This window comes from Pollachius pollachius, assembly GCF_949987615.1.
Source record: "Pollachius pollachius genome assembly, chromosome: 16".
NCBI classification, from domain to species: domain Eukaryota; kingdom Metazoa; phylum Chordata; class Actinopteri; order Gadiformes; family Gadidae; genus Pollachius; species Pollachius pollachius.
This window is the reverse complement of record NC_136949.1, coordinates 7,123,808-7,136,345: the sequence shown is the minus strand read 5'-3', so window position 1 is coordinate 7,136,345 and position 12,538 is coordinate 7,123,808. Positions and strand designations below refer to the sequence as shown.

General features: G+C 42.1%; 1 protein-coding gene across 6 annotated transcripts; it reads right to left on the bottom strand.

The window, feature by feature from the left end:
- Window positions 1-155: 155 nt before the first annotated feature.
- tpd52l1 (tpd52 like 1) lies at window positions 156-12,209 on the bottom strand. Of its 6 annotated transcripts, XM_079754087.1 has the most exons (9): window positions 12,093-12,209; window positions 6,782-6,894; window positions 6,310-6,458; window positions 5,113-5,214; window positions 3,389-3,421; window positions 2,793-2,807; window positions 2,004-2,042; window positions 1,660-1,720; window positions 156-1,428 (listed from the first exon to the last, which is right to left on the bottom strand). In XM_079754087.1, exons 1-9 carry the CDS (start codon window positions 12,109-12,111, stop codon window positions 1,306-1,308), a joined length of 654 nt encoding a protein of 217 aa, XP_079610213.1. In that variant the 5' UTR covers window positions 12,112-12,209; the 3' UTR covers window positions 156-1,305. The 6 variants fall into 6 exon arrangements, with proteins under 6 accessions (XP_079610213.1, XP_079610215.1, XP_079610214.1 ...); XM_079754089.1 differs by lacking the exon at window positions 2,004-2,042; XM_079754088.1 differs by lacking the exon at window positions 3,389-3,421.
- Between the last annotated feature and the right edge of the window lie 329 nt (window positions 12,210-12,538).

Here is a 12,538-nt window from a genome sequence, read left to right as displayed (position 1 = left end):
CAAATGATCCGTAAAAAATAAATAAAACTGAAACATTATGGTTTATTCATAAATGCAGTTTATTTAAAATATAGTATAGTTGAGTAACAATAAAAACCGGAAACAGTAACATTTCATTTCAATGCCATGTATTTGGATATGCCAACATTGCAAGGTTTTAGTAAAAAGCTTTGGTAAAAGTCGTAACGCTTTTTTTTTTTTTTTTCAAGGCGCATTCAACATATAGATAATGCAATCATGACGATCACAAAAGCCTCTTTCATGCCATCATTTCCAACATGGCAAACTTTTTAAATGTTTACCATTCACTCAACACAAATTATGCTCATTGGTGAAATTGAACACAAATTAAAGCGATAAGAAAAAATGGAAAAACCAAAGAGGTCAATAATTATATTACTAAATGTAGTTCATGTTTAGGTTCTTCAGACACTTGTGGAGACAACCATTCCCACTTTTTTTCACATTAAGTTGCATTGTCTTCTTAAGATGGACTCTAAAGGGTTGTGTTTAAGGGATTGTCACTGGTTAAGGAAACAACCAGAACTATTCAAAGGAGCATGACTAATCAGGGTGTAGTAGCTGAATAGATTTGTGTCTGTATGTGAGAGAGACCAGGGCAATCACAATTAAGTTTGGGATGAACAGTTTTCCGAGTATTCCGTTGAGTTTGAGTCAACCATATCTGATTTGAAGTGTTAGTTCTAGTAGTAATATATTTGACATTTTCAATAAGATATGAATTAAATTAGTAGACCTGGATGAAAACATGTATCAGTGCAATAATATCCAGCATTCAAGTAATGACAAGTCAACAACACAGAAACATTCTCTCTTTTCCATAAAATCCAAACATTGGTCACATACCATAACTTGAAAATCATTAAACAAATGATATAATGCACACTTCCTCCACCTGGTATTGGTGTCAAATTAATTCTAGAGTGTGTGCATCGATATGCATTAATATTTCAGCCTGCACCTCATGTACTGTACTGTATGTGCGGTCAAATCTATGTGACAACATGTCAATGGTAGAAAATAGAGTATAGAGTGCGTTTGCTTAGCTCTTCCCATTAGCAAGGATTAAGGAGAGTAGGAAACTAATCTTTGGGATGTGCTTGAGGCGGTAACTATCTCGTCTAGGATATGATTTAGTGGGGCATCACAATGCTTAATGGATTCACGTCAATGTCGTTTTTTTGTACCTGGAACCAAATGCTGACTGCAGCCACAGTGTAAAGTATGGAGATCATTTAAGTCAATATCCCTGGTTGGGTCCCTCGTTCTCCGTTGGACGGGGCCCTAGCAGGGCCTCTCCAAGGTGTCTGTCAGGGGGGTGCTGGGCCGGTCCTGTGAGCTGGCCTGCGCTGCGGAGGAGAGTACTTCCTCAAAGCTACCCCCGGGCTCGGGCCCCCCCACCTTGGTCTGGATGAAGAGGATGAACCAGGGGGAGATAGGGGACAGGGTCACATAAGGCCGGCTGTTAAAACGCAAATCTAGGGCCGGTCAAGCTTAGTATTTGTGTTTAGGCCGTAGCTTCTGGTCAGAGAAGAGAAAACTATGCTATCATGTAGACGAAGCAAAAGGTATGAATAATAGCCTTCAGCAAACTGTTTTAATAGCATTCTCTTCTCACAAACACACAAAATGTCCTACCTTAATAGTTGTCACTGTGCTTTCAACTTTTTCCTCAAAAGACTTGAAGCTTGGTGAGTTTCTGTGAACGACAGAGGGGAAGGAAATAGGGCAAAGTGAATGGAGACAGTAGGACCTGGGACGTTGAACTCCGCATTCTTGATTTCAGTATAACAATACATTTGTGTTGCATATCAAACACTGCAAATTCATTTGTGACTAATCAATGCAATGTGGTACTGCACCTGGTCACCATTTAAGATTTTATACATAAGTTGCATTTCAAGTTTTTCGTAAGAAAAGAAAGAAACGTGATTGTGGTGCTAACGCTGTCCTTTAGCCTTTAACAAACAGTCAGACATTACCTCATGGTGGGCATGCTCATGGAGTGTCGGATTGAGTAGCTGTCCCACGAGAGCATGGTTAGAGAGGAGTTAATGATTAGCTTCAGCGTGCAAACACACAAACACTGACCCGTCTGCACCACCACCACACTACACTGCACCTACTCACGTCACTGTACCACACACACACATACACAAACTAGAAAAAAAAACATAGTACAGTAAAGTAAGGAATGCTTTTATCTGGGAGTATCTATGGGTGTCCAAATGGCTCTCGATCGATACCTGGCTCGCGACTACACTCGCTTTCTATTTCCCAGATTACCAGAGCAGTCTGAGGCCTGGAGGCTGAGCCTACTGGCAGGAGCCAGGTCCTATTATTGCACTGCAAAAAAGAAAAGTAAAACGATCCTCCCTCCACTTTCAAGACAAGGGGGACCCAGCAACTGGCTGCATCCAATCCAGGTCCCATCCAAACAGAGACAAAGCAGTTATTTCTGTCCTCTTCCCTTCCTTCACCATGTCATCTGTGTCAAACAACTAATTAAAAAAGGTGCAATAGATTTTGGTTTGTCTATATATTAATGATTCACACATCAGGGATGTTTGCGATGGATTGAGGTACTTTGAAGGTCAAACCCTGCACACTGTGGCAAACTCTGGCAAATGGCTCATGATACCAGTATTTTTTTAATGTATATGTATGTATGTATATATATATATATATATATATATATATATATATATATATATATATATATATATATATATATATATATATATATATATGTATATGTATATGATTCTTACCCTATGGAGTTGGATCTTGAGATGCAAAAGGGGAGAAAGAAAAATAAATTGGCAGATAAAAAATACATCCATTAGTCTACGTTAAAGCTCTATAGAGAATAACAAGGGGGCTTAACTCTCTACCCTTTTACCCCAGACAAAAACAGCCGCTCAAACACTCACGGAATAAGGACCGATCTTGCAATACTCCTATCACATTCTCTAGATTTCTCGGGTTTGTAATTAGCTGGAAAAAGGCTAACTCTCAACGTCTTCCAACCTATTGGTTGCCTAAGTAAGGACAAATTTTCACTGCAAATAAATTCCATCACTCCAAATTGGACGGTAGAATAAGACAACACACAAAGAAGAAGAGAAATAAATAAATAAAAGTGAAATACTTAAAAACTAGTCATGCAAGATACCCGAATCAAATATATGGAATCACAAAGCAACCCAGGGAAGCAAGTGTTTACGACACACAAACTACTGTGTTGTAAAGCATATGTGTAATCACAACTAGGCAATAATACAAATGCATGCATGTAAACACAAAAACACACACAAACACACACCCCCCACCACACACAGACACACAAAAACAACTTGAAACATACCTCCGAGGATACAATATCTCTAAACCAAACATGCTGGAATAAATGAAAGATAAAGGGTTTGGTTTATGCTACTGAAACCCAACCTAACACTCTCTCATCACAGGGGAGGAAAAGTGACAGAGGAATACAAAGTAACAAGCATTCTATGTTATTACCAACATGTTTCATGTCCTAACATGAAAAAACAGAAACTTTCAACAAGGAAGGGGTTCACATTACACAATGAATAGGCTCTATAATCATAGACAGAGTAACTCACACAAAGTCTATAGTTCTTCCTCGTTCCTTGTATAAATGAAGTATGAATTGCACACACCTAGAAAGCAAGTGCAATAACCTCTTTCACCAGAAATGGTTCTGTCGCACTTTTGTATTGTGGCATCGGGCTACTTTTTAATGGGTTTCCAAAAGTCTTTTTTTTTTCTTATCTCCTGGCAGCCACCACAGTTCCGCTACTTTGACGGTGGCTAGAATAGCTAGGAGAGCTTTTACGTCCAGCTTTGGGAGTTTGAAAATCAGATGGACCTTTTTTTCTTTTTTTTTTACACTCAAGGTCGGGTAAGACGCAAATTGTGCTCTAGCGAAGCAACATATGTCCCTGCTGATAGGGAACTCTGTTCATAGCCAACAGGATGAGGTCCTGACCTCTAAAGGGATCCATTTAGCCAGGAAATGGATGCAATGTCAATTCCCCTATAAACATCCTGCAGGGCATATTGACAGCAGGTGGCACACACACACACACACACACACACACACACACACACACACACACACACACACACACACACACACACACACACACACACACACACATTTCCCGGTGTTACAGTCCATGGCAACCTCCATCTCTTCCCTTCCAAGCCACTCTAATCCATCTCTCCCATCCCTTCCTCTCTCTTCCACAATATTCTTGTCTTGCCTTCCCCTCTTTCTTAATATAACATACACTGTAATAATAACAAAGAGAGGGGAAGAAAGAGCAAGCAGGGGATAGGGAAACTAAGCCCGCGATAGAGAAGTTAGGGAAGGCTGTATCTCTGGCCACCTCGGCCACAGTGAAAGCAGCTTAGTAGACTTATATAATCAACAGCCTTTGACTTGGTGAACGGAACTCATGTCAAAAACTCATTCAGAAGAGGACAAGAGCCAGGAGCACAACCAGTGACAGAGGGAAGACAGCCAGAGAAAGGGAGAGGCATTACATTAGAGCAGGGGTTGATTAGTGTGTTATGCCGAGTAAACACCACAGGATAATTAGCAGGACTTTGCGCCTGATTTCCCTCTTCCGACCCTGGTCAGCAAAGTTACGATTTTTTGATTGTTCTCAAGATTATTTTGCAAGGTTTCCCTGTAATTACCCGGAAAAAGCAAAAGTGTTGGATTTGCAAAATAGCGGATTCCAACTCCAGCTGCAACATGAAAAAGTCAATTTTTTCGCCGTCTTCATGACATTTTTTTTTTTTTTCAACATTGACGTTGTGTAGGGTGGACAGGGTACAGGGACGGATATATATATATAGTTTGAGAAATTTAAAAGTGTAAAGGCCCTCTTCTTTCGTCTGTGATCACATGACATCATGTGTACGTATCCGCATTGCCATATCAGACATATAAACTAAATTCACTTTAATGTGTGATATGAAAGACAACCAAATCAACTATTTGTTTTGTTTGTTTGCCAAGGTCACTGCGAACATATGGACAGGATATGACATCATTACCTCATGTCTCCTAGCTTCCTGGTGATGGCGGTGCCCAGGGTGCTAAAGGCTGCAGAGGTTTTCTGGCCTGCTGTGGAGAATGTCTCCGTCGTCTTCTTATAGCTGCACACACACACCCACACACACACACCCCCCCCCCCACACACACACACACACACACACACACACACACACACACACACACACAGACACACACACACCCACACACTTTCATTTTTGCTTTTTGACAAACAAACCACACTAACATAATGACAATGAAATCTCCATCACATGCTGATTTCAAAACAGTGTTACTCAATCGTTCCGTCTCACATGCTTCATTATAGATGTGTGTGTGTGGCGGTATGCATGTGTGTGTATGTGTGTGGCTGTCTGCAAATGCACATGAAATCTGATCTCTGAGTCAGGGTGTAACTGGATAACAAAATGAGGCAAAGAATGACTTCCCTCCTCTCACTCCTTATCTCTCTCGATCTCTACCCTCTCTCTCTCTAGATTAAGATACAGCAATGACCAGCTGATGACATATAGGATAATATATATTCAGTAAACCAGCGGCCTGTATGCCACGCCACTCTATTCAGTTGAGAATATAAATTGGATCCTCTTTGCTCTACAACTGGTCTAAAGAAAAACATTTTATACATTATAAACATGCTTAATGCTGGAACTCCACACACACACACACACACACACACACACACACACACACACACACACACACACACACACACACACACACACACACACACACACACACACACACACACCCACCCACCCACCCACACACAGGCCACTGGTGGTGGTGTGTCCTTAAAGCAAACAGCTCTCCAACTGTCCCCTATAAAATCTCCACATTCCCAATTACATTCACAACAAAGTGTGCGTGTTTGTGTCCAAACACATGCGTACTTGAGTCCGTGCATGTGTTTGCAGCATCACACTGTCACAGTCAGATGGCCTTAGCCATCTCGGTTGACCGCCAACAAGCCCTAAAACCTGTAGAACTGGCAGGGAGTCTGCAGGAGGATTGGAAGGGGCACAAACTTGTTTTGCTTATCTGCCCCGGCCCGGACTGGCTCTCCCTGATTCAGCTGCCCCCCTTCTCGTATACGCTCAGTCGCTGCGTCCGGCTAGCCCGGAGCTGCAGACAGAAGCAAAGTGGAAGTGGGGTCAGGCCCGGTGAGCACCACTTACGCAACAGAGGTCTGCATGTCGTGCCAGCCCTTGGAGACGTTGTTTTTGAAGTCGCTGAGCGGGCTGATGCCCAGTTTCTGTCTGAGGTCGGCTTGTTGCTTCTCTTTAGATGTCAGCACTTGCCTCAGAGTGCTGATCTCCTCTTCCAGCTTGGGAGAGAACAAGACACAAGGATGGTCAAGGATTAGTCATTTCATATCAAAAATATCAAATTTATATTGCAGGTTGATACTGAGGGTCATTGTTCAAAGAAATGATAAGCCCTGACGGGTTTATTGATATAGTACCTTTCAAACACAAAGTCACTTCAGAGGGCTTTACAGAGGCAGGAATCACATTTGAAGAACATTCTTTGAACATCAAGGATTAAGTCCAAATTTGTACAACATGCACCATCACCAATACCGTTTTCCTGAACCACATTGTTGCAATGGGAAGTCATGGATTGTTTGAGATTGAGATTTGAGTTAACCTTGTCCAGTTCTTGGTGAATCTCTTCCCTCTCTTCCTCTGTCAAGATGGGGTGGTTACCCTCGGAGGCCAGATCCTCATCTGCCTCTCGCAACGGCTCAGAGTCCAGAAGACCTACCATGACGGACACAATAAACATGAACAACATCATAGGTCTAGAGAATTTTGCGGTTGTGTGTGTGTGTGTGTGTGTGTGTGTGTGTATTAGATTCCTCATGAAAGGGAAAGAACTCAAGCCTCTATCCAAAGAGCTGTATGAATCAAACGAACAAAACCAGTTTTTTTTATTTTCTATAAAACACAAATAAAGCATATATTTGGGCGTTTATAAACTAGCATGTATGATGGCTCTATATGATCCAGTCTGTGTCTGTCTGTCCATCTCTAAACGGCTGTTATGCAATCAGCGACTGCGGCCTGCAGAGCTGTAATCTGGATTAACTGCCCTGGATTATCCTGTTTCAATTGGTGGCGGACCCTAGAGATAGACAGACACACACACTCACGTAAACAAACACACGCAGACACACACATCTTCAAACAAGATGCTCAATGCTTAATTGATTCCACACATTGGTTTTGAGTTTTAGTATACAGTTAAAAATGTAATTAGGAGCTAGGGAGGGACACACACACACACACACACACACACACACACACACACACACACACACACACGGAAGCTCTGAAGCCTTTTGGTTCCTTTTTCATTATATGGGAGAAATAAAATCTTCCAACTATTCTAACTGAATGAGGACGTATTTAGTTAGTAGACACATCCCTAACTCCAGGTGCCCTTCTCTCGCAAAGGCGATTCATAAATGCTTACTTCACATTTAATCACAGATGGATTTACAACGTTTGCATGGTTTGATGATTTGGCTGATGGCTAAGACCCCAGGTTAATTGTAAACCTTTCGGACGTGGATCTCCCATTGCTATATCTTGGTTTGTATCTTACTTTTATTGGAAACATACAGGTACAAATCAGATACAGCTATGGGAGCTGAACACATATCAAGGCTGATACATCTCATCAAAGACATGGGTCTGAGGAAATGGGCAGACTCCTTTCAGTAAAGTAAAGATGGTTCATACCTGTTCTGAAGTTTCCTCTGTCTTTACATGGCAGCGGTAAAGAGTGAGGCGTATGACGCCATTAGTAACATAACAACACATTCTCAATTCAACTATTACACTGCATATCACTGTTTAGGATATCTTCAAAAAGACACCCAATATAGCTGCAAAACATGCACATGCAAGAGAGTAGCAGTTCATATATATATATATATTTTTTTAAATATATTCTCAGATAAAACAGCGATGCAGATGCAACATTTCCTGTACGGAATAACAACAAAACAGGCAGTGCCAAACAGGCCGTGAGGGAGACTGCAACATCCTTCCGAAATCATTAACGTCCGATTCAAGCCATGCTAGGGGCTCACTGCCATTCAGGCAGCTAAAACAATCACACTGTTCACACACCAACTGGGCACAAGGCCTTCGGGACACAAACACAAAGCATGCATCTGGATAAGGCACACATTTCTACAGCAGGAAGACACTTCTATATAAGGAATCAGGTCACACTTATGATCAGATCATGGTATTTACATGAGGCTAGGTTGGGGGGGGTATACTGAACACAATCATGTGACTGCACTTCATATGTTTGAATCAAGCTTATCGTATTAACTGTGACATTTTTCATAACACAACCTTCTATTTTCAGTATTTTTTCATACTTGAATATGGGGAATATACGGCCAAATGAACCAAACACTGTGTTCATCCACCCCAACACAACATCAGCTAGTCTGACAACAGAGAGCGCTGGAGGAACAGAGATCATGGAATAGAACTGAAATATGCCTGCTCTCCATTAGGCCTGCAATACTCTTGCGGCTTTCAATTAGGATGGGTGGTTTTTGTTGCAGCACTAAACCAGTCGCCTGAGGGCCGTGTGTGTCTGCTTAATATCTACATGATGATGATCACATGGGACTGGGCTATTTTACTATTTGACTACGGGGATCATTTCCTACGGGGTTAGCTTTTGTAGCTACGCCAAACGTGGAGCAACGGCGCCAGCCTATGCAAAGCATTCCGGAAGAACAAAAGCTTTTACAAGGGCCATCAGGGAGTACAAGCCTACTGTAGCCTACTAGCCTACGATACAGAGATTCTATTCTATTGTGTTCGGAGTCCAGTCTACTCTAGTAAGGGATGGGTGGCTGTAATCTAGGGTGCCGGTCACCTGGGGCGCTCGTGTTCCAGGGACCGGTCATCGGCCAGTCTTCAGAGAGACGCAGGGAGGGCCGGCCCCACCCCTCCTGTCCCACTGTGGTGGTTGGAGCTCCCCAGCATCCCCCATGCCACGCTGCACTGTCCCCCAGGCCTGCCTCCCCATTCTGGGAGGCTACGGCCTGGGAGTCCCCTAACGACCTGCCCACAACATGACCGTCCTCTGACAGGTGAGCCAGGTCCTCATCCCTGGGACCTTAAGGATGGTGACATGCGTCAAAAAATGAACTAAACTAGGCATGCAAATGTATGTTGTACTGCAAATCAAACATGATCTTTCTTACTATGTGGAAAGATTCAATAAAGACTAGTCTACTGTCAACACCCCACTGTTTATATGAACGCAGTAAAGATTAGGATCAATTCACTTTCAAAACTATTTAGTCAGTGACTTTGCTGATAACGACTGATTATCAGCAAAGGCGCAATTCAAAGTTGGTAACGGCTTGAAACCATAAAAATCGTTTCAAACTGTTACAGAATCTAATTCCATGAAAGCAGCTTGACCCCGCCCTGCCAGCCACAGTAACAAAATCAGCTCCACTCTACTCCATGCAGACAAGGTAAACACACACAGCCACCTACCCAGGTGCGACGCTTACCATGCTCTGCCCCTTCCCTGTTTGTATTAACCCATTCTTCTCCAGGGCCCTCGCTGCCCCAGTCCACCACGGCACCACTCAAAACACTAGAGTACAACTCTGGTCCCAGGGCAGCAGCCGGGAAGATACAGGAGAAGGGGAGTTGAAAAAACACACACACACACACGCACGCACACACACGCACGAACACACACACACAGAACTGCTTTCTACTCCATCACTTACAACTGCATAGCCAGGCTACACCAACAATCACTGCTTTGTGCACAATGGCAAATTGTACTCGAGACACAGCTCTGGCCATGCTGTGGTTAGGCTATGGTCTAACACTGCCAACCATGAGCACAGCAATGAGTAGATGACATATTCTCACTGATTGCAAGCTTGTCACTGCAAAGTTTGTCGATGTTTTTCAGCACAGCACTAGGGATACCCTCAGTAGGTGGATTACCCATTGCTTAAGAACAAGTACTGCTGGCCGGTTTGAATCCTAACTGTGTATGGCTTTGGTTACCCTTTTCATTTCATTGCAAATGTTGTGGTCGGATGTGCCAGATCGGACCACAGGTCTGGCATCGTCCACGCTTGAATGCAAAAAGGTTGTCTTCTCACATTGCTGTCCACACACATATGCAATATGATCATTGTGCGAGCCTGACCACCTCAATGTCGTGCAGCTCATCGGATCCCAACGTGAGCACGATCCGATCTAGGAATGTCCGGCCCTGATGTGATCAGATGGTAAAAGTGTAACCGAGGCCATATCTCTATTGACAACCATGTTGTCCTTTTACAACAATGTTGACCTATGGTGACCATGTTGAAAGATGTGTTGTTGGGTATAGTTACATGTAATAGAGGTGGACAGTTGAGCTTTGAGGGCAATACTTATTTCTGCTTTGTTTACTTAAAAACTCATATAAGATACTTTAAGATGGTGTCATTTTGGTAGCACGTAAAATAACAGCCATTCAATTCATTTGGGTTATGAATCCCCTCTTTTAGACCATGCTTGTTTGCATAGATGGGGGTGGAGTTGGCTATTTGTGAAACATATGCTAATGTCATTCATCAGGAGGGAAGACATAGTGGCAGAGTTAAGAAAGTTACTCTACCACTACTCTATCACTACCGATTGACTAGCAAATATAATAGCTATATTTCATACAAATGTAAATGTATGCACTTATGCAAACACATATTTGGGTGTATACAAATACAGTGAATTATGACTCAGTGATTATTTATGTTCCATTTCCCCCCTTTAGCGATGATTGAAAAATATGATTCCCAACTAATAATGACAAACATGATATGCCTCTCCCCCCTTTCCCTCATACTAGCTGTAGTATACCTTTGGTCACAAGATTGGCATAACTTTGGTGGGCTGGGTGGTCATGGGGCTAGCTTAAATCAGAAGCCCATGGCTGATCACAGCAGCAAAGTCAAAAGCCATGGTGATGGTATGCTGACCTACCCATCTGACTGCAGTAAAGCATTCCTAGCCTAACTGACCTGGAACATTGTTCAACCTATGATGAGTTTCTGTATCCAATACTTTCCTGAACACAGAAGACAATCTGTAAGATCAATTTTACAGTGTAGTTATAGTAGACTTTAATTCAAGAGGTATCCAAGAATCAAGAATCAAATTAAGGGCACCTTTCAATGATCACCCCATTTGATCTCATTAATATTTCTGGGACATTTGAATTTGCCATCATCTATTGAAACGGAATGTATACATAGATAGTTAAATGAATTTAAATAATAATCAATATCATATTTCAATAGGTATGACAATTAGAATGCAAAAGGAAGTTCCTCTATTACTGACACAAATTGAAAACTAGGAAGTACATAAACGATTAAGGAGTGAAACGGGAAATCAAAACAACTTTGCACAATTGACTATTCTAAAACAGTGGGTTTGCTGGTATGAACGAATGGCAATGTGTTTTAAAGAATACTTTGGACATCTCAACCGTCCTATATTCTAAAACAGAGACTGCATCACTAAATAGGAAGAAGACAAAGGAACACGTCTATAAATAATTTAACCCTCCTTACAATATTGAAAGTCATTAGGTGAGTGCAGCAAGAGTCAGTTTCCAAAGCAACAAGCTGGGTCAAGTTCAGTAATTTGGCTTTAGGTCCATGCAATGTTTTAGACTCTTACCTTGTTATAGTGCATAGTTGCAGGTGGATAAATGAGGGGTGGAGTTCAGGGTTAGTTGTGTGTTTACATTTTTATTTCTGAATTAACCACGTTATCCAATCCTTGCTACGAGAACAGGAGACGCGCGTGCACCTTTACATATAGCGCTTCCTATCAAGAACGGGGGAAACGCAATTTAAAACAAACCAAACACATTTTAATTAGGTGAATGAACCGCTTACCTTGCTGTCTCGTTTCCATGACTGACGCTCTTTTTCAACTGCCACACTTTAGATTAAAAAGGGTCTCAAATGGATGTCGGTGTCCAGCGCTGCACCAGTTGCCACTTCACTGTTTACTAGGGATCACGGTGGTGCTGTCACGCGACTGGCCGTCTGAGGGTGGAGCTTCAAACACGTCAGCCAATAGATTTGCTGTGTTTATTTATTTGTTGGGTTCTTTATTTGCTTTTAGAATTTGCAGCTTTTAATATTTCACCACTTCACCCTGAGAAACGGCCCATCCCAATAAACGAGGGGTATCACTATGAGCGATAAAACAGTAGGATTTCTCTGCTAGATTATAGTTTTTGAGTGAAGAAATAATTACAATAATTTGTGGCTTGTGGTCAGCCTACGCCCTCTGTTGCCATAAAATAGTAATTACAAGTAGGGTTGATAAGAAGCCC

Excerpts from the sequence above, each read along its gene's own strand:
- tpd52l1 (XM_079754087.1), bottom strand. Across the intron at positions 5,215-6,309 it reads GACATGCAGACCTCTGTTGC|CTATAAGAAGACGACGGAGA; the intron begins GTAAGTGGTGCT and ends GTGTGTGTGCAG. Across the intron at positions 1,429-1,659 it reads GCACAGTGACAACTATTAAG|ACCAAGGTGGGGGGGCCCGA; the intron begins GTAGGACATTTT and ends CTCTTCATCCAG.